Source organism: Meriones unguiculatus, chromosome 8, assembly GCF_030254825.1.
Source record: "Meriones unguiculatus strain TT.TT164.6M chromosome 8, Bangor_MerUng_6.1, whole genome shotgun sequence".
Taxonomy (NCBI): Eukaryota; Metazoa; Chordata; class Mammalia; order Rodentia; family Muridae; genus Meriones; species Meriones unguiculatus.
The window spans coordinates 13,418,534-13,441,192 of record NC_083356.1 but is presented as its reverse complement, the minus strand read 5'-3'; the positions used below and the strand labels follow the sequence as shown (position 1 = coordinate 13,441,192).

Below are 22,659 nucleotides of genomic sequence, written 5' to 3'. Positions count from 1 at the left end.
TTCCAAAGAAGTGAGGTCAAAGACAAAATCGATCTCCCCAAAATTGGAGAGAGAGACAATATGAAGACTCATGACTCACTGGAGTAGAAACCTTCATGGGATGAATGGCAGTAGAAAAACCTGGCTGTGGTCATGAACTCTGAAGACCATGCTACAAAAGGTGGAAAAGGAGAGAATAAAACAATGGAGAGAGAGCCACAAATGCAGAGAAAACAGTAACAACCATGGTAGTGGTCATCAATCCAACTGTGTCAACAGTCACCTCCAAAACCAATGGCTTGATCTGGAACTACTATGTGCTCAAATGTTAATTGCTTATGTCCCCAAGAGCCCTATTGTCCTATGAGCAAATTCTCATGTATCCAAAATGGCATTGTGTAAACCTTGACTCCCAAATTATCCCTGATTGGATAATAAAAGTTGCTGACAGCCTACAGTTGGGCAGAAAGAGAAGTGGAAGGCGGGACTTCCTGAGAGGGAGAAAGGAACCCAGGAAGAAGAAAGAGGAAAGCCCTTCTCACCAGGAGATGGGAGAGGAGGTGGAAGTGACTACAGGCTTGGAGGTGTAGCTAGCCATGTCGCTGAATGGGGCTAGGTGGTTGGGTTAACTTAGATGAGCTAGTTGAGAGTCGGCCCAACTAAGGTCTAAGCTTTGAAATATTAAAAAGTCTTGGTGTCTTCATTTTTATGGCTGAAGGGCCAACCAGGATCTCACAACAAGACTCAGGGTTCATACAACAAGTGACCTGCACAGATTTAAGAGTAGATTAAATAAGAAACTGCTGGCAAGCTAACTTCATGACCTTCTAAAAGTAAAACTATCTTCTGTGTGAGAGCCATCTTCAATGGAATGAGCAAACAAGCCCAAGACTGGGAGACAGTATCTGCACATTTCTGATATGAAACACCACCCAAAGTATACAGGGAACTCTTGAAACTTAGTAAGAAAATGGAGCAACCTAATTTAAAAAAAAAAACAAAAACAAAAACAGACATATCACAAGAGAAGATATACAGCTGTTTGATTTCATGTCACTAGTGAGTTACAAATTAAAACAACAGTGTGACACTCCTACAGACGTAGGAGGAACTCAGCGCAGAGGGACAGTGAACTACCCAGCCCTAACCATCAGGCAGCCAGCACGGAGGAAACCTCAAAGCCTGTTGCTAAGTTCATCAGTATGAACAGGCTGCATGCTGTGAGGTCTCCAACGTAGACATCCTGAAAAAGCAAGAACTGTGGAAACAAGAAAAAGGACCAGGGGTTGCAGGAATTATCTCAGCCAAGCATACACAGCCAGGGGCCTTTAGTTACATGGCTTGACTGTCCCCACCTAGACAGTTCAGCTGTAACCAACTCCCATCCACCCCACAAAAGCCTCTACTCACATCTTGGAGCTGCCTTACTCACAAGCTACTTTTCAAACACATCCTTTAGAAGTTTTAACACACCAAAGTTTACTCTCCAACAGTTTTGACAAATGTACCTCTGGAGTAGGGACATTGACAGTGGGGTGCATAGGAACTGAGGTGGATTATTAAAGCAGACAACAACAAAACCCGTAAACCCAGGTGACTTCTGTGTGCTCACACCACAGGGAACCGCCACTACTGTGGTCCTTTTCCGGGGGCCATATGGAAGGTCACAGCAGTGACCACTGGCTAGACACTACACCTGGGGGGACAGGAATTAGTGTGATCACAGAATAAGGGTGCCTGGTGCACAAATAGGATGATTGAGGTCTCAGCCTACTACAGTCAAAACAGAAGATAGGCTGTGGGAATTAGAGAGAAACCCGAAGCATTGATGCTACTTTCCCATGCCTATTTTGACCACCAAACCTGTCCATCACCCATAGAGACCTCACCTCACCAGCTAAAGACCTTTACAGTTGACCAGAGACTCCACACCCCCTAGGCACAGTGGACCTGCCCCGCAGGTGCGTACCTTTCTTGGTGTTGGGGTCGTCATTCTTGGCCTCCTCCTTCTTAGTCTTGCCCTTGGTTTTGTTGCAGTTATTCTGGTGGTTGACTACCCACTTGAGGATGCTGGAAGCCACTGTGCGCCGAAAATCATCTGGAAGGACACCGAGGCCTCGCTCCCGCTGCCCACCCAGAGCAGAGAGACAGCGGAGCATGCCACGTGGGCCTCCCTGCCACCCTCAACCAGCACACCCAGTTGCTCACCCACCTGTCCACACCCAGTCCCGACACCTCCTCTGTCCAGCCACCATTCTCTCCCCTTCTCCTCTGTTCTCTGTTGTCACTACCCCATAACCCCTCAGAGACCTGAGGGATATTCCCAGTAGTCCCCTTGCTACAGTGCCAGGACCCTCTGAGGACTCTAAAGGGTCTCTCTGGACACCCTGGACCATCTAGAATAGAGCTGTCCTCTACTGAAGGGTCTTGCTTGCACTCACCAAACACACAACAGTGTAGCTGTGCATTCTGGCAGAGCTAGGCTCAAGGTGAGCCCAGGTTCTGAGCAGCAAGGTATCCACGAAGAGATTGGAAGTAGGTGGTGCTGCTCTGAGCCAGGGCTGCTGGGGGCTTCCTGTGTCCCCTCAGAGGCAAGCTCTGAATACTTAGCTCTACAACCTCTGTCAGACTCAGGTGTCTCCTCCCACACCACCAACAATGCCTGTGGAAGTTTCTTGGCTGGCCCTTACTAAATGGACCAAAGATGGTAGTCCTGGCCCCAGGAAAGTGTGGTGCCCTGGAAGGCCACTGGTCACTCACCCAAAAATTCCTGCTTCTCACTTTCGGTGCAGAGGCCATAGCAACGTGGGAAGAAGGTGTTGGGGTTGGCCTGGACGTACCAAGGCAGACTCCTCATGTTTAGACACAGTCCAATCTCAAGAGAGAGAGCAGTGCATTAGGGACCTCACACAAAGTGAAGCTCACTGGGGACCCATGTTTGACTTGGCCCATGTCCCCTGAGAAAGAGGGCTTTCCATGGCTCTGACAGCACCCAGAGACAGAGTGGGAAGAGCAGGAGTGTAGGTAGGCATGCTGCGACAGGAGGTGGTGGGTGTCCCATATCCCAACCCGGCCCACTGGTTCTCCTGGGTGTAGATGGCCCACCCACTCAGCCTGGGCCCCAGGCCCTCCCACCCACCTTGGTTGTGAATGAAGCTGTCTTTCCATAGTGGTTGAGCATCTGGTCGTAGGACAGGCTGTGATAGTCCACAACGTCTCTCTTGATAGTCCAGAGGAGGTATGGCATCTCGTTCTTTACCAACCTGGACTGGCAAGAAGAGCCGTCTATCAACATCCAGCATTCAGGGAAGGCTCTGCTCCTTTGAGATGCTGGGACACAGCTGAGAGTTGGGGGTGGGACGGAAGCTAGACTGTGCTGCCAAACGTTCCATCTTAGCTGAGGATACGTGACTCCTGACGGCTGCATATGGTGGAATGGGGACAACCCCAATCACACGGGGTGTCTGCTGCCCAGAAGCCAGCTGCTTTCCTCAACTTGGGGCTGAAGGTGAATTTGAAATCCACCCCCCCCCCCCCCGGTATCTATGTGGGACTTAGAGATGGGCTAGCTGCTGACTGGAGATGACTGTGGTGTTCTGAGACCCAGGAGTGTGGTCCAGAGGATACTTTCTCCCAGAACCCGTAGGAGGCAGCTTTTCCCCACTGGTACTCACAGAAGAGTAAACTAGACTAAGTACATAGCTGGCTATAAAAATGGAATTAACCCCATTAACCTAATGTCTCTTAAGACCACCTGCTCCTAATTCTCTTTCCATTTTATTTATTTATTTGCACTGATTTATGATGTGATTCACACACAGGCATTCTGTATATCTGATCTTTTAAACTGTATGTAGGGCAAAACTTCCACCCTGGGACTAACCTTTCTCCTCACCTTCTGTATAGAAGACAGGAGGGTTTTGGAAGAGCCAGGCTAGTGATGACTGGGGAGTACAACTGCTGCATTACTGGGGACCCCATCTGGTCACTGGCCAGTCTCCTGCCTCCATCCTGTAATGCATGGGCCTCCGACCCCACCACTCAGCCCGTCCTGGCCCACCATCACATAAGCCTTTATCTGAGCTAGTCAGTATGGGATGCAGGAGCTAGAAGCATACAGGGAAGCCAGCTGCCCCAAGGCCCATGCTCCCATACAGGAGTCTCACTTCTGTCCCGTGTGCTCTGCCTTAGAAAGGCCCTGGTATACCCTAACACCAGGCCACAGGGCCTACCATCACATCGTGGATGTCATCTATTTTCTCCAAGGGTAATTCTTGGTTTTCTTTGGTCTCAGCACTTTTATTATCTGCAAAGAAAATATGAGAAAGACATTGCCGCCACTGCATCCAGGTCCCTCATCAGACTCCTTGTAGGGTTGGAGTCTAATAAAAGCGCCAAGTGAGGCTTCCCCTGGGGCAGCAGGTATTCTCTGAGGGCTATGGCTGGGAGCCACATGTGCCCACGCTCCCCAACCTCCCGTGCAACATTCCACGTGGGCTGTGCTAGGCCAGGGCTGAGGGGGTGCTGAAGGACAGATGACCCTCAAGGTGGGAGACAGTAGAGGCTGGGGCATGAGTCTAGGGAGGACAAGCCTGAAGGAATGGAGGATGGAGCTGGAGGAAGAATGGCTAGGGCTGGGTGTGGACATAGGGATACCAAAAAGTGAGTGGTACCATGGTGGGAGTATGGCTGCCTGGAAGGTGGAAGGTGGGGAGGGTGGTGGATATTTGCAGGTAGATGCCAGTGGGCATGTAGAGTCACCATGCCTAGGATGGCTGACATTTTGGCCATACACCAAAAATCCTCTGTGAGACAAGGTGATCCTGATACTCTGCCCCTGTGACCTTTACCTTCGCCTTCAGCACTCTGAAGAATTTTGGGCAGGAAATGGAACTTCTTCTCCACCCAGCCCTTTCTTCGAAGTGTGTCCCGGATGACAGGGTAGTGTCCATAGATGGAGAAAATCTTCTTTTCCTGAAAACAGCAGTGTTTTAACTGAACGACTCAGCAGCAAAGGGGGTTGAGGTGAGTTTCCGAAGCAGGATGGGCCAGGCTGCACCGTGGGACAACAACACCTGTCTTCAGCTTGTAGAAGGGTGTGTGTGTGAGGGCTCACATGTGTCTCAATGACATAATCCCCACAGTTGCGGTGCTGTGTATGTTCATCGTTGGGATTACAGAGGCAGTCACAAACCCATTCACACACTCAGACACAACACGACCTAGAAAGCCGGAACTTCCTGGGCAGCTGTCACAGTGGCCCCCACTCAGGATTTCTGGACTTAGAATATAGGTGGGACACACAGCTATGCGATGCCTGTGGCTCTAGAGAATAACACATTCCCAGTGTGGCCAGTGAGTGTCTCTGCTAGTTTTATGTCAACTTGACACAAGCTAGAGTCATTTGTGAACAGGAACCTCAATTTTGAAAATACCCCCATCAGATTGGCCTGTGGGCAAGCCCATGGGGGCATTTCCTTGATTGACAATAGATGTGGAAGGGTCCAGCCTTATGGGCAGTGCCACCCCTGGGCCAGGCTATCCTGAGTTGCATAAGAAAGCAGGCTGAGCCAACTATAGGAGCAAGCCAGTGAGGAATAAGCCTCTGTCCTCAAGTCCCTGCCTTGACTGACCTAGATGGGGGACTGCAAGCCTGTAACATAAAATAAACCCTTTCTTCTTCAAGTTAATGGGGAACAGAGGAAAGGGGCAGGGCTAGCCCAGCTGCTGCTGGAATCCTGAGTCATCACTTGGAGATGGTTAGCTGTGTGTGTGGATGAGCAGGCAGGTGGCAGCCGGTGGGAGAAGGAAACTATACCACCTCAGCCTTCCCAGCCGAGGCAAAGTTCAGGGAAGGAATGGTCATTTATAGGACTGGAGCATTACATGTCTCCAATGGCCTCATATGCTTGTGGCAGGGTCACCAGCACGGGTGTGGAGCGGGGACATGCCCTAGGAAGGGTACGTGTGAGCTAGCTCTCACATGGTGAGCAGTTACGAGACAGCAAGCCAGGACCCTGTCTCCCTCTGGTCTCCTCCGTCAGGTCTATTTTCCCTCCCACACGCATGCCCACAGTACCATCTGCCACTGTGCGACACAGCCAAACAGCCAGGGCCGCTCAAGCTTTGGCTTTCAGCCTTTAAAACTGGGTGGACACCAAACTTTTCTTAATGAAGCGTGACGCTTCAAGTGTTTCATGTAGCCACAGGGGTAGGTGGGTGGGAGGGAAGCTGATATACATGTGGGCACCCCAAGCCACCCGCTAGGTGAAGGCAATGACGTGACTTATACTTAGTCACTAGCAGGATCAGGGATGGGCAGGGTAAGCGGGGGGCCAGGTCGGAGGAGTGGCTCAGAGCCATTGGAGTCCTGCTGCAGACATACAGACCTGACGGGTCACCCTCGCTGGACTCTAACCAGCAAAGCGACAGGACATCCTACCACAACCACTGTCATCATCCCGCAAATGTGACAAAGGGGGTGGTGGGAAGGAGATGTCACTGAGGCCAGAAATCAGTAGACTCTGATAAATAAACAGTCAATCTGTCTCCTAAGGGGCCTAACCTCATCAGGGCATCCATGACAGAGTCTTGGAGCTCAGAATACCCCCACTAATGGCTGTAGAGACACCACATGGGAGGGACTCCTCTGACTCCTGAACAGCTGGAAACAGGGGCACTTGGGAATGAGCACAGCTAGCCTGACACCAGACATGAGTGAGATCTTCCTCAGCAAACCAAGCCACCACTATAGCCCAGACTCTGTCACTGAGACACACAGATAATCTGAACTCAGACCTCATCACAGAGACCCAAGATAGAAACATGAACTAAGCCCAGATCCCACCAAAGAGATGTGAACAGAGATGAACTGAGCCCAGTTCCCAACACAGAGACACAGTAGTGCTGTTTTCTATAGATACATTTGTGTTGCAAGGCAACAGAGATCCTAACCTTGACCCAGTGGAAGATCTGACCCTACCCAGGAGAATACTCAGAAGATGCCTGGAGCTAAGTTCTGGTACCCACAGGAGATATTTGAGCCACAGAAGATATGTCTTCTGAAGTCATCTGAATGTCCACCACCAACAAAGTTCACAGGGCACATATACAGGAGACAAAGTCAAAAGCGACACTGGCATCATATCCACACGAGAGGAAGTCATCCAGTCAGGCCAATACCCAAATGAAATTACAAAATAATTTCCCATTAAAAACAAATAGCACCCCCACCCATGTGTCCCAAAACACATTTACCTTGATGGCTTTTTCTGTTAATTGTCTTGCTATTTTGTATCTGTCTAATTTGGGGGAAGAAGACAAATCTTGGGGAATTCCTTGTTTTAATTCTGCAAAAAGAGAAACAGACATCAAGGCAAAGGAAAGGGCAAGTGGCTCAGAACAGTCACCCCAACCCTGACAGCAGACACATCTGGAGGCCTCATCACCACCTGCCTCTGCCCACTCAGCTCCCCAACCCCTGTAGTTCTCGGCCTTCTTTTCTCTTGTTTCTTTTCTCCAGTCTTCAACACCTCACTCCACAAATGCTCTTGTTCTCCCTGCCTGCCCCAAGCCACTCTGGCATTGGGTAGTGTTTGTTTGTTTGTTTGTTTGTTTGTTTGTTTTTTGAGACAGGGTCTCTCTACATAGCACCGGCCATCCTGGAACTCACTATGTAGACCAAGCTAGCCTTGAACTCACAGAGATGCACCTGCCTCTGCACTGGGTAGTCTTGATCCCATAGTCCCAGCACGTGGGAGGCAGAGGTAGGTGTATCGAAAGGTTGCGTGTCTGGCCTGCATTGGAGAGTCTTGATTCTCTCCCTATGTCTCTAATGTGTGGTGAGAGAATGTTCAGATCCCCATTATCTCCACCCGAGTCCACGGCATGTATTCAGTGGCCATCTTCTCTCCTGCCTGGAGGATGTTCCCCAGGGTCTCCTCTCCTCTGGATGCCCTCCCTGACACCAGCTTCTCTCGGCAATCTTTCGATGCCAGTCATTTCCATAGGCACACTGAGTGTCCCATGTCTCCCTATCCCTTGCCCCCCAATATCTGCTGGGTTCTCACAGGCCATGCCTGTAGTATACACTGAGTCTTTTCTCCAGGCAGCATGGGCCTTTAGCTGACCAGCATTCCCCTCCTCACATCCCTCACAGCTTCCCCTTCTCTCTCCAGGCCCTAACGTGGAGTCTTCACAGCGACTGCTTCCCTGAAACATACAGATCTGTAATGGAAGTTTTGGTTTCTTTGTAAACTCAGTTATGTTTTTGTTTTAATCCCAAGCGTGGGATTTTAGCTGGGCTGTAGTTTGTCCACAGCTGTTGATTGTCTCGTGTGGGGCATGTAGCAGCTTGCATGACGCTGAATACTCCCCCAAAAGTAGAGTTTGAAGAACGAGTGCTACACAGATCTACCCAGGCTACTTTGATCCCCATTGATGCTATTTGATTGAAGCATCAATCCAACCCTGCCCACCTGCTTCCCCAGTGGCTCTCTTCACCCTAAATCCACAGGCACCAGATACACAGACTTAAAGTAAAGCACAAAGAGAACTCAGGGGCATAAGCATTGCACATCCAGGTAGAAAGGGCTAGATCCTAAATGACAAGACGCTTACAATTTATTCTGAAGGATGTAAAAGCCACACAAAGCTTCTAGAAGAACACACAGGAGGAAAACATCTTGACTTCACCTTGGCACAAATTCTGAGATGGCACACACACAAAGTAAAAAGTTGACACTGACAAATTTGCAACTGTCAAAATTCAGATGCATTGGGGCTGGAGCTATAGCTCAGTTGGGTAAAGTGTGTGGTGGTTTGGATGAAAATGGTCCCCATCGGCTCACAGGGAGTGGCACTGTCGGGAGATGCGGCCTTGCTGGAGTCAGTGTGGCTTTGTTGGAGGAAGTGTGTAACCAGAGGTGGGCTTGGAGGTCTCACTCTTTTCCTGCTGCTTGCCAATCCAGATGGAGAACTCTCAGCTACCTCTCCAGCACCATGTCCGCCTACACACTGCCATGCTTCCCTCCACAATGACAATGGACTAAAGCTCTGAACTATAAGCCAGGCCTAATGCTTTCCTTTAGAAGAGTTGCTGTGGTCATGATGTCTCTTCACAGAAACTGAAACCCTAAGATGAGTGCTTTCCTTCCAAGCATGAGAACACATACCAGCACTGGCATATAAAACCATGCTTAGTGCCTGTGCATTTGTAATTCCAGGTCTGGGAAGGTAGAGACAAGTGGACCCCCTGGGGCTTGCTGGCCAGCCTGTCTGGCCCATCAGTAAGCCCCAAACCCCGGGGAGAGACCCTGTCTCAAAACAAGGTGGATGGCTCCTGAGGAATGATACCCAAGGGTGACCTCCGGCCTTCGTATGTATATTCGTGCACACACATGTGTACAAAAATGTACACAGCATGCACAGCATTTAAATTTTTCTATTTTATTGAGAAAACGAAAACGCAAACCATAGACTGGGAACCATATTTACAAATGCACCACTTGGACATGGAAAGGTGTAGAGTGATGGGCTCCATTTAGAGAAGCCCTAGCCAGAGGTGGCAAAAGTCCTCTACGAAGATGGAGACCAGAATAGGGCACAGGAGCGCACAGGAAGGGGTGCAAGAAAAGCAAGTCAGTAGGGATGATTGAATAATAATAATAATAATAATAATAATAATAATAATAATAATGGCTCGAAATGCACGGAGCAGCGGTTATCAAACAAGGAGAAATCATTAAAAGTCTGTAGTCACAGAGTTAGGGCTTGGCTTTCAGTAATGGATGGAATGAACACAAAGGCCAGTGGGAACAGACATGACCAGCAGAACCTCACACTTTGCTCAATGCCGATACATTCATTATTGTTCTAGAACAGTCATTAAAGGCCGAATATGTACAGATTAGCAAATGTTCATTTAAATAATCTATGGGTCAGAAAAAAAATCCAAGATGTAAAGTTCCTTATCTGTTTAACCAAAGACATCTAAAACAACAAATTTCAAATTTGGTGTGATATAGTTAAAGCTGTGTCTATAAAGAAATTCCCAGTTATAAAAACACCTATCAGAAAATAATAAAGACTGATCCAGGCATGGTGGCACACACTTTTAATTCCAGTACTCAGGAGACAGAGGCAGGCAGATCTCTGAGTTTGAGACCAACCTAGTCTGCAAAGTGAGTTTCAGGACAGCCAGGACTACACAGAGAAACCTGTCTTGAAAAAACAAAAAGAGAAAAGGCTACATTGATTCAAAGCTGGGAGCGGTGTCACATACCAGTCTCAACATACTTGGGAGTTGGAACTGCTGGAAAATATGAAGTTGAAATGCTTCCTTGGCTACAGGAGTTCCAGGATTTAAAAACTGAGAGGCGTGAACTAAAGTTCCCAGAAGGCAGAGGAAAGAGAGAAACTGTATCTGTCTTAAAGACTCCACAAGGCCAAATGACTAGAGATTCGGAGAGTTAAAACGTTACAGACCGAAACCTAATTATTTTGGGGCTACTTTTTACTTCTATGAATGCCATTTGTTGCTCACATGTGTCTGACCCAACATCCTTGAGATAATCAAAACTTTAAAATGTGTTCTTAGCAGACCACTAGCCTCCAACAATCTAAATCTAAAAATATCATCAGGTGTCATTTGAAACCTGTAGCAGAGTTTTCCCTGTTTTGCTGTCACCTGCCTACCCATGGCCCAGCCAATGTATTTTCCAAACACCTCAGTTTTTAACTTTGTTTTGTAACTAGTAATATTTCATGCAACTGTTTCCACAAGCGGAACATGGAATGTGAGTTAACGTAAATGTGTATCTCAATCCATGGTCACTCACATTTGGCTCCAGAATAAACCATCTCTTGTCCCTCTGAGGTGAGGGCTGTGTTTCCCTACTGACAGAGGTGACTACGGACTTCACCGCAATAAACTCAAAATTTAGATAAAACAGGAAAAACAGCACTACACAGAGAAGCTCTATCAAGGAAGAGCGAACCTCCATTTCATCAGATTGGCCTGGAGTCAAGTCTGTGGGAGCATTTTCTTTTAAGTGCTTTTAAAAAAATTAGGTGCACAAATGTTTTGTTTTTGTGTACATCTGTATACATCATGGAGTGTGTATGTTTGCAGTGGCAACAGAGGCCAGAGTATGGCTTCCCTGAAACTGGAATTAAAAATGGTTGTTAGCTGCTAGGGAGGTGCTAGGTATAGAACTTGGGTCCTCTGAAAACCAGCTGTTGCAGGATATTTGATCCCATGGTGAACCCCAGAATGGTGAACTGTAAAACCCTGTTTCTTGTTTGGTGTGGTTGAGCCTTTAATCCAAGAACATTCTGTAAACAGGTGATGATGGTGTGGTTCTCCTAACCCTAGCGTACACCTTTAATCCAAGAGCTTTCTGTACACAGGATCAATAAACTTAACCCTAGGGTCAAGTACACCAAGTGATACCTTGCCTCCCAAATTATCCCTAATTGGCCAATAAAACTGCCTATACCTAGGCTAGGCAGAAGAGGGGTAGACATGGCTAAGGTCTGCTGGCTTGGAAGGGCAGAAGGATCATGGGAGAGAGAGGTTTCAGGTGCATTTAATAATCATATGAAATCAATACTAATGGTAAATCTACAACAAATGGCGCCCAACCGTATTTCATTCTATCCACACCCTTAAAAATTATATTTCAGTATTGTTTGGTGAGGGGAATAAAGAGTCACAGTCTTGATGGCTCCCGGCTCCCCTGCGTTAGCCCTTTGCTCTCTGTTCTTAGACAATTCTTGGGACCCACCTAACTATTGGTGGCTGCTGAGACAGACACAGGCCTCCTTTGAAAGTACTGTTGCTAAAATGGGGGGAGGGAGGCCCACAGTTCCTTATGAATGGTATTTTTCCCCCAAACCTTGTGCACTTTGGAATGCATGTATGCATACTAGCTTGGCACACATGCCTCCACGGCCTCACAGAAGCCGCGGCTACTGCCCTTGGGCTTGATTCTCACAGAGCAGCAGTGTGAGCTGGTGTGGATGAGACTGGCTCCTGACACCCCACAGTTAAGCCTCAAGCTGTGAAGAACCGAGGTAGGTCAGAAAGTCACTGTCTTTTAAAATATAAAGACCCACAATGGCAGCTAAAAGGTTAACCTCCACCAATCCCCACTCAGGACAGACAGCGGTGGGATGGAAAGGGCAGGGGGAACAGTCTGCATGCCTCTGACAATTATTGGTAGATAACAAAATAAATAATTTATGCTCTGAGTAGTCAAACAGTCTCCTTAGGTTTGGGGATCTCACAGGAGAACATAAACTCAGAGTACTGTGAATTAATTAATTTTGCAATTTAATTAAAATAATCTAATTGATCAAATACATGACTTGGATCCGAGTACTTGGGAGACCCAGACTATAGGTTGTGAGCTCGAGGCCAGCCTAATCTACAAAACAAATCTAGGACAGCCCAGGCTACACAGAAAAACCTGTCTCAGTAAAATTAATGATTATATCTCTGTAAGAGTATATTTAAACTCCATACAATCTTATTCTAATTTATAAAAATGTTTACATATCCAATAGTAATAGTACTCATCCCCTTTGAGGGAAGTCAAAATATAGCAGACCTAGACAAAAATTGGGCTGCTAAATTAAATCCAATTTATACTTATGATGACTTCAAACTGGAGGACAGAGGCTATGTTATTTTGGGAGAGAGGCTTTCTGTTTGTATTAACAGGAAAAAAGAAGAGGCTTTGGATTTTTATCCAAAGTGATAAGGATCAGATTTGACAGAGGGAGCCCTCCTGAAGATCTTGGCTATTGACAGAAAGAAAAGAAAAATCAAAAAGTCTAAACAGGTATTATATATGCTGATCCCCGATGCCTCCATATTGGAACATCTGTAAAACTGACTGGGACAGGGGCTGAAGAGCTGGCTCAGAGGTTAAGAGGACTGTCTGTTCTTCCAGAGGTCCTGAGTTCAATTCCCAGCAACCATATGGTGGCTTACAACCATCTATAAAAAGTTCTGGTGCACTCTTCTGTCATGCAAATAGAGCACTCATTTGTAAAATAAATAAATCTTTAAAAAAAAACAGTCAGAATTTCAAGTATACAGGACCATTAAATCCTTGGCTACAAATTTCTCAGGATTCATCATGCCATCCTTTATACGGCATAAATAAAAATTATCTTACAATTTGATCACGATCCAAACTAGCTTATAAGAAAGACATGCTTAAACAAAGGGCAGAAGAAAACCATCCTTAATCGTGCATCCTGCATATCATACATTGTTGGTATAATGTTCTTTTGGAATGTATACAATTTACCCTTGTTCATTCAAATGCTGATTCCCTCTACCCCACTATCTGGTTTCAATCCAGACATTGAATTGTGAATTGTCTCAAGTTTATGTAAACATGCCACCATTTGTTCTCTACATTGTCAATTAAAACAACCAGCCACAATGCTGAGCAATGGAGAGGATAGGGTGGGACATCCTGGTCCAGAGAGGGGAGGAGAAGGAGGCGAATGGGAAGAGGAGAAGAATCTGGGGGAGAGGTCTTGGAACCACATGGAGAGATGGACCGGACCTTAGATATGACTAAAAGCAAGTATGATGGGTAAAATCTAAATGATAGGAAACTATGCAAGTTTGGAGGTTTAGGATGGAGTAATCATTGTCCAGCATTGTGCTCTAGGTTAATTAAATAAATCCCAGACTCTGTGTGGTGATTTGGGTATACAGCCGGTTTAGGAATAACTGCTGCCTAACTAAAAAGATATGTCAATAGTAACTAGTATAACCATCAACAATACAGATATAATTTTAGAACTGTATATTACTTGTGAGAAACTATATGTTTTTAGAGCAAAAGAACCAAACACCAGTAAAGCTGGGTCAGACCTGGCAATATTCACTCAGGAGGATGCTGAGCCAATGACACCAGATATTCCAGCATCCTAATGCCTCAGACCGCTTCAGTTGCTGCTCTGGCAAAGCTTGCTTCCAGAATGGCTTCAAATAAAGCTGTTGATCCCAACTGGTCCAGCCTTTCAGACTATTCCAAACAGGACTTCGATTAAGCCTACAATTTCTCAACATTTAGAGACTGCACAACAAATATTACTAGCTTACTTGTTTTTCCAATTTCCTTTGGGCCCATCAAAAGGCATTCTATGTCCCCAAATCAGCAAGAAACAACATAAGAGAATGAGGTCACATTCTCTTAAGGAGGGCTGGGCAAAAGAGAGGTAGGTGGAGCCAAGGTTGGTGGGATTGGAAGGGCAGAGGATCATTGAACAGAGTTGCAGGAGAGAAGGAAGAAAGGAGACAGGATCAGGTCACCATGGGTTAGCATGAACAAGAAGCATGTGCCTGGGAGGAGCTTGCTCTGAGCGTTGGCATGATGGAAAGAAGCAGCCCAAATGGAGCATGTACAGATGTTTAAGGGAATTTTGGATAGGATGTGTGGCTGGGAGATAACAAGGTAGCTTAGGGGTTTAAGGTCTTTCCAGCCCCAAGTGCATTAAGGCTTATTAAAAATCTAACAGGTGTTTGTGTCTTTTATTTCTGCAATAGCAGGTTAAATAATAACCACTGAATTACTTATCAATAAATACTAGGTATTAATAGCCTATTTACACCACCAACCCTGGTTAGGTGGTCCTGGGCTGTATAAGAAAGCAAGCTAACCATGCCATGGAAAGCAAGTCAGTAAGCAGACTCTCTCCACGGTCTCTGCTTCAGCTCCTGCCTCTAGTTTGTTGGAGACTAGATTTCTCTGCATAGTGGAACTCACTATGTAGACCAGACTAACCTTAAACTCACAGAGGTATTTTTGCCTCTGCCTCCCAAGAGCTGAGATTAAAGCATGTGCTGCCAACACCTAACTCAGCTAACTAAAAATATTTTAAATTAAGAATCTTGTTTCTTTGGACCCAGAAAACAAGCTGGAGTAGCCATTCTAATATATAATAAACCTTCTAAAGAAGCTAAACAACAAGGAAAACCCTAGGGAAGATGCTCAGTCCTCATTCAAAAAGGCAAACGCAATAAACATCAGAAGCAGAAGAAGACAGGGAACAGGAGAGGAGCCTACACAGACAGCTTCCGAAAGACTCTACTGATGGAGGTAAAGAAGCAGAGGCTGAGACTCATAGCCAAACTTTGGGCAGAATGCATGGAACTGTATGAAAGAAGGGGAAGACAGAAAGACCTGGAGGGGACAGGAGCCAACAGAGCCAAAAAACTTGGCCCTGGGGTCCCTGCAGAGACTGATACCCCAACCACGGACCATGACCATGCATGGGAACAACCTAAAACCCCTGCTCAGACGTAGCCCACAGACTCAGCCTCCAAGTGGGTTCCCTAATAAGGGGAACAGGGGCTGTCTCTGGCATGAACTCAGTGGCAGGCTCTCTGATAACCTCCCCTTGGGGAGGGGGAGGAGCAGCCTTGCCAGGCCACAGAGGAAAACAATGCAGCCAGTCCTGATGAGACCTGATATGCTAGTGTCAGATAGAAGGGGAGGAGGTCTTCCCCTATCAGTGGACTAGGGGAGGGGCAGAGGAGGAGAAGAGGGAGGAAGGTGGGATTGGGAGGAGACAAGGGATACACAGCTGGGATACAAAGTGAATAAATTGTAATAAATTTATAATATATTTATACATATATTATATTTTAGAATCTGGTTTCTTAAGTTTTGTTCAGGGTCATTTGCATTCTTCTACATGCAGAAATCCAGTTAGACCAGCTCTATTTGTTAAAGATGTTTTCTGTTTTTATGCAATACCATATAGTTTTTATTACTATTGCTCTGTAGTATAGCTTTAAATCAGGGATGGTGATACCTCCAGAAGATATTTTATTGTAAAGGATTGTTTTAGCTATCCTGTTTTTTGTTGTTGTTTTGTTTTTCCATAAAAAGTTGAGTATTGTTCTTTCAAGTTCTATAAAGAATTGTGTTGGAATTTTATGGGAATTACGTTGAATCTTTAGGTTGCTTTTAGTAAGATGTTCATTTTTATTGTTAATCTTACTGATTCGTTAGCATGGGAAATCTATTTTCTGATATTTTCTTTAATTTCTTTCTCCAAAGACTTGAAGTTCTTGCCATACAGGTCATTCATTTGTTTGGTTAGTTACACCAAGATATTTTATATTATTTGTGGCTATTGTGAAGGGTGTTGTTTCCTTGATTTCCTTCCCAGACTGTTTACTATTAGTATATAGGATTATTTTTAGTTAATTTTGTATCCAGTCGCTTCATTGAAGATGTTTATCAGCTGTTGAAGTGGAGCAAAGACCTCAAAGTAAAACCAGAGACATTAAACCTGACAGAAGAGAAAACAGAGAATAGACTTGAACATATTGACACAGGAGACAACTTCCTGAACAGAACACCAGCAGCTCAGGCGCTAAGATCTACAATTAATAAATGAGACCTCATGAGGTGGAAAATCATCTGTAAAGCAAAGGACACTGTCAACAGAACAAAACAACAGCCTACAGAATGGGAAAAGATCTTCATCAACTCTACATCCGATAGACGGCTAATAGCCAGAATAAATATAATCCAATTAAAAAATGGGGTACAAGCTAAAGAGGGAATTTTTGATAGAAGAATCTCTAATGGCCAAGAAGCACTTAAAGATATGTTCAACATTTTTAGCCCTCAGGAAAATACAAAACGATTTGAGATTCCATCTTACACCTGTCAGAATGGCTAAGATAAAAAACTTAAGTGATAGTTCATGCTGGCAAGGGATGTGGAACAAGGGGAACACTCCTCCATTGCTGGTGGGAGTGCAAACTTATGTGACCACTTTGGAAATCAATATAGAGGTTTCTCAGAAAATTGGATCTACCTCAAGACCCAGCTATGCCATTCTTAAGCATATACCCAAAGGATGCTTCACCATACCACAGGACACTTGCTCAACTATGTTCATAGCAGCCCTATTTGTAATAGCCAGAAAGTGGAAACAACCCAGATGTCCCTCAACTGAAGAATGGATGAAAGAACATGTGGTACATTTACACAACAGAGTATTACTCAGGTGTTAAAAATAAGGACATCAAGAAATTTGCAGGCAAATAGGTGGGACTAGAAAAGATCATCCTGAGTGAGATAACAGGCCCAGAAAAACAAACATGGTATGTACTTATTATATAGTATGTGATACGTGGATATTAGTCATAAAGGAAAGGATAACCACAGATGCAAAAAAAGCTAACAAAGAGGGTTCAATGGAGGACGGGTGAATAGACCTTATGGGTAGATGAGGGGTGGAGGGAATGGACAGGCGAGGAGGCTGGGTGGGAACAAGAGGAATCAAGCAGGGGGAAGACTTACGGAGCTAGTACTTGGAGAGAATTGGGGTGCACCTCTGTGATGAGCTAGAAACCTAGGACAATGGAAACTCCCAGGCATCTATGAGGATGATCTTAGCCAAAACTCCTAGCAGTGGGGGATATGGACCCTCTAAATGCGCCAGAATTAGTAGCACGTTCAGGACAAATCAAATGTAAATTTGGAAATAGCATGAACTAAGTTATAATAAAATATGATATATCAAAGCATAACAATGCAGTTAATATAGTAATAAGAGGAAAATCTGTGCACATTTCAGAAAAGGAAACATTTGAAAGTTATCTTTATGCCAGCCCAAGAGGGTAGAAAGAAGACAATTCCACGCAAGGCAGCTGGAGGAAAGGAAATAATAGGTTAAGAGCAAAATTAATCAAGTGAAAAATATTCTAGAAAAAATTAACACAAGCAAGAGTTGGATATATGGAATATTTTGGGGGGCACTGGGGCTGTAGCTCAGTCATCAGACACTTGCTCTGAGTTAGAGCCCAATGCTGAGGAGAATAAAAAGGAAAGGAATGAAGAAAGAAAGAAAAAGAAAAGGAAATTTTAAAATGATGAATTTTTATTTAGGCAGATTAAGAAGAGATACATAAAACATAAATTAGCAACATCAAGAATGAAAAAGGAGGCATTGCCAATGACTGAATATTAAGATATTAATAAGACTTTATTAGCATCTACATGCCCACACTCATATGAAATGGACATTTTCTTTAAAATACATATTAAAAACTAACATAAAAGAAATAGAAAATCCAGATCATCTTATTTACATTCAAGATATTAATTCCAAAATTAAATATTATTCCAAATAAAAACTCAAGGTGTAGACAGCATAAGTTAGTCTACCCAAATATTAAAAAAATTATATAAACCATGAAGCTATATGTTTAACACCAAAACCTGGCAAGGACATTACAAGGACAGAATACTTCACACTGATCTCTCTCATAATAACAGGCACAAGCCCTAACTAATACATTTGTAAATTAAATCCAGTGACAGGAAGAAAGAAAAACCAGAACAGTACCAAATGGAGTTTATTCCAAGAATGCAAAGTTGGTTTAGTGTTTGAAAAGCTCTTAGCACTATCCACCATATTAATATATAAAATTAACACTATGATCTAACAGATGCAGAAGGAAACATCCCATAATAGTTGGTAATTGTTTACCAATAGGCTGGAGAGGTGGCTCAGAGTGTTTGCTGCTCAGTCATGAGGACCAGAGTTCATATCCCAGTGCCCATGTTATAAGGCATCTCACAAATGCCTGTAATCTGAGCTCCGAGGGATCGGAAGCCTTCTTCTGCCTTCTGTGTACACACACACACACACACACACACACACACACGCACACACACACATTTAAAAACTTTTTTTCCTGAGACAAAGTTTTTCTGTGCAGCTCTTGGCTGTCCTAAAACTCCCTCCGTAGACCAGGTTGGACTTGAATTCACAGATATCCTTCTTGTAGCACATGCCTTTAGTCCCAGTACGCGAGAGGCAGACACACAACACACAAGTGAAATTAAAATGTCATCTATAGCAGCACTTAAAAACACCAAGTATATAGGAGTAAATCCAGCAAAAGAATTACTGTACATCGGCACAACAAAATCTATAAGCCACTGCCGAGAAGAATTAGATAACTGGATGTTCCAGTTTCAAACATTTAATATTAAGATGTTAATTCACCCCCAAACTGACCCATAAATTCAACATAACAACTACAGCCCCAGAAGGCTATGTGTATGTATATAAGGTAATCTTGTCCTAAAATTTACCCAGTAGTTTAAAAGTCCAAGACAACCTAAGCAACCTTGAAAGACAAGCTCAGAGTACTTTATTATAAAGTATCTGCAGTGAAAACACTGGCAGAGGAAAAGATTGAGCAGAAGGACTAGGACAGCGGAAGGGATAGCCCCAAAGATCACCTTCGTCTCTTTGACCCCAAGAGACACTGCCATTCAGAAGCTGAGTCACTGAATACTCAAATTTGGGATGAGAGTACCATGTCTTTCTCAGTCCTAGCTTCAATCCCACTAGGTGGCAGACCCGAAATGTAAAAAGTGGAACGGCAAAGCTTGGAAAAGAAAAGAAAAACAAAAGGGTTTATCTTCTGGAAGAAAGTGGGTAGGCTCATTAAGATACAAGGGCTCTCATTATATATGAAAAAAAAAATCAACAAGTAGGTCTCACTAAAACCAGAAAGTCATGGCTGGGCGTTATAATGCATTCTTTAATCCCAGCACTTGAGAGGCAGAGGCAGGTGGATCTATATGAGTTCAAAGCCAGTCTGGTCTACATAATGAGTTCCAGGCCAGCCAGAATATATAGTGCATACCTTTAATCCTAGCATTGGGGAGACAGAGGTTGGTTGGATATTTGTGAGTTCTAGATCAGCCTGGTCTACATAATAAATTCCAGGATAGCCAGTACACTCTACATGGTGAGATCTTGTCTCCAAAAAGAAAAGGGGCCAGCCAGGTGGTCGTGGCACACACCTTTAATCCTAGCACTTGGGAGGTAGAGGCAGTGGCTCCCTGAGTTTGGGGCCAGGCTGGTCTACAGAGCATGTTGCAAGACAGCCAGACCTCTATAGAGAAACCCTGTCTTGAAAAAACAAATAGATGATAGACAGATAGGTAGGTAGGTAGATAGATAGATGATACATAAAGAAAAACAAAACCAAGCAACCAATCAAAACTTTAGAAGTTAAGATTATGGAAGCAATCATTAAGACTGTGATGGCCCAGCCACAGATGCTCATGAGTATTTGCAACACATTGATCGGATACATTGATCAGAATGTACAAGAAATACCTGCAAACTACTTAGACTCACTATTAATAATGGCCTAGATCTAGAGTAGACATTCCACCATCATGGATGTAAGAGAAATGCAAATAAAGGCTGCAGAATGATACTAGTAGCACCCACCAGAATAGTCCAAAGCTGCAAGGCCAATGCCAGCCGGGTGGCAGATGGGGAGGGCCTTGGCCGGTAAGCCTGAACTTTATCTTCTAAAACTAAATGTGCACCCATCTATGACATGTGATTTTACTTATAGATATTTAGGTTTTAGTCGATGAGTGTGAACCATATCTGAAGGGCAAGTGCAGGAACCCACTAGAATAAAGGACTTTTTCACTGTACTACCAGAACAGTCTGTCAGGACCAACACAATCCCCGGGAGCCTCAGGCGCCCAAGAGGCAGCAGAATATGGACCTCCTTCCACTACCGCCAACCCCCATGCCTGGTCCTTCGAGTAAGGCAAAGGCGGAACACAAAGGTACAGACTATTTTCTTCTTTGTTATCTCCATCGGACGAAGTGGAAGACAGCTTCTTCCTCTCGCCGTTCTCCATGCTCCCTTCACGTATCTCACACCCAGACCCTGCCGAGAAGAGCGGCGAAGTCAGACATACCCATTGGAGCAAGGGTTCAGAGACCCGGGGTTTGGGAGGCAGGTCTGGAAGGGAGGTCTGGGTTAAGGGGACACGTCATGATCTGGAAGTGAGAAGTGAGATGGGAAGGGGACAGGTCTGGGTGAGAAGGCTAAGTTAGAGTAGGGGGACAGCTCACAGGTAAGGAAATAAGGCTGGGGTTGAAGAGACAGATTCGGGGCAGAGTTAGGGGGAACCAGTCAAGAGCAGAATACGGGTGTGGAGCCAAGAAAGGGAGGTCAAGCAGGGAGACAGGTCACAAATTGGGGCACAAGTTTAGGGTCAGGAAGGGGAGGCAACTACGGAGTTTGAAGGGAGGTGGGAAGGTGAGGGGAAGATGGTTGAACAGGCAGGGTGGGGTGAAAGTGGACGGGGGGAAGTGGAGAGGGTAAGGCTGGGAAAGTTCTGTGGTTCTAAAGGAGCGAGGACTGGGGTTCCATTCGGAGGGGGGTGGGGCGGGTTCGGAGCGCAGGGGGCAGGGCGAGGGGGCGGGACCTGGTCCATAGCAAGTACAAGTCCGTCGTTGTCTGCCCACCGACCGCGCTCACCTGGGATCCGCCCAGAAGCGCGCGGGGCTGCGCTCTTGCAGCGAGTTGAGCGGCTGAGCGTCTTGCAGTCGCCCTTGGCAACGGGCACTGCCTGCGCGGCGCATTGTGCAGACCCCTGGCGCTGGTGGCCCGGCTTGCGGCTTGCTGAGCGGCGCCCGGCTCGCGGTGTAGGGCTTCTTGGACGCGTAGGCGGGGGCAGCTGAGGGCTGCGCGGAAGAGAAATTCGGTGTCGGCGACGGCGCACAGAGGTCACTCGAGATACCGGATCAGTCCGGATGCAGTTGTTGACACTCACACTGAGCTTGAGTTCTGGATCCAGTCCGGTGCTGCGATCCAAGAAGAAGCCAGGGCCTGGGCGGGGACGAGGGCGGGGACTAAGGCCCCGGACCTCACGGGCCATGCGTCAGGGTTAGTCCTTAAATGTCTGCGACCCCCACCGGGGTCTTGCGCTCCTGCTCCACATCTCCCACGCACCTGTCAGGGTCACACAGACAACCCTGGCACTCAGACTACACCAAGTCACAAAGACCAGGGGTCACACCCTGCCCCACCCTCTACTTCCTCCCTTCCGGCTCCCCTGCGGTCCCCAGGATGCCTTCACCTAGGCCTGAGGCGGGGATGGAATCCCTGGGCCCTTCCAGGGCGGTGTTCTCCCCATGAGTCCTCTTGCCAGCTGAGCGGCTACTGAGATCAGGGTGGCCAGAGTAAGTCCTCTGCCCAGAGGAACATAGAGTGGCCTTGGTACCTCGGTTCACCAGTGGAGAACCTGTGCTGTCTGTCCCCTTGCTGTTCCCAGGCTGTTCAATCCCTATAGCCAGTGTAGCTCGTCACCTAGGCCTTACCAGGTTAATTCCTGTGTTTGTCCCGGTCCCAGTGTGGCACCTCGGACTGTGTTGAGGATCCATCACCTGTCAGAATCATGCCTGGTTCAAAGCCCAGACCTCAGGGCACCCTAAGGTGCTCTGAGGCAGCGGTTCTCAAGCTGTGAGCCGCGACCCCATACGAGGGCGTCGTGTATCCTATAGCCTGCATGTCAGAGATGTACATTATGATTTTTAACAGTAGCAAAACCGCAGTTGTGAAGTAGCAATGAAATAATTTTATGGTTGGTGGTTACCACAGCGTGAGGAACTGTGTTAGAGGGTCGCGGCATTAGGAAGGCTGAGAAGCGCCGATTTAGAGGCGTCTTTATTTCACAGGTTTTGCTCTGCAGGTGTTGAAGGAGTCTTTTCCCTGACTGGTGATGTAGTCATTACTCACCACTTTCAGGGATGATACAAATCAAAGAATAAATTTTTAAAAATGGCTTTCCACTCTAA

The 22,659-nt window shown here is 45.9% G+C and overlaps 1 protein-coding gene across 2 annotated transcripts in view; it reads right to left on the bottom strand.

The window, feature by feature from the left end:
- Ttll8 (tubulin tyrosine ligase like 8) overlaps positions 1-22,622 on the bottom strand; it is a 58,514-nt gene extending 35,892 nt beyond the window's left edge. Inside the window, exons 1-8 of one of the 2 annotated variants that reach the window (XM_021638922.2) lie at positions 21,341-22,622; positions 20,648-20,743; positions 7,237-7,328; positions 4,830-4,953; positions 4,212-4,285; positions 3,119-3,247; positions 2,740-2,854; positions 1,949-2,077 (exon numbers count right to left, since the gene is read on the bottom strand). In XM_021638922.2, coding sequence (XP_021494597.2) covers positions 1,949-2,077; positions 2,740-2,854; positions 3,119-3,247; positions 4,212-4,285; positions 4,830-4,953; positions 7,237-7,328; positions 20,648-20,743; positions 21,341-21,740 — 1,159 coding nt within the window. In that variant the 5' untranslated portion in view covers positions 21,741-22,622. Of the gene's footprint in view, positions 1-1,948; positions 2,078-2,739; positions 2,855-3,118; positions 3,248-4,211; positions 4,286-4,829; positions 4,954-7,236; positions 7,329-20,647; positions 20,744-21,340 lie in introns of those variants that run through there. The other variant, XM_060388853.1, reaches the window with a different exon arrangement.
- Between the last annotated feature and the right edge of the window lie 37 nt (positions 22,623-22,659).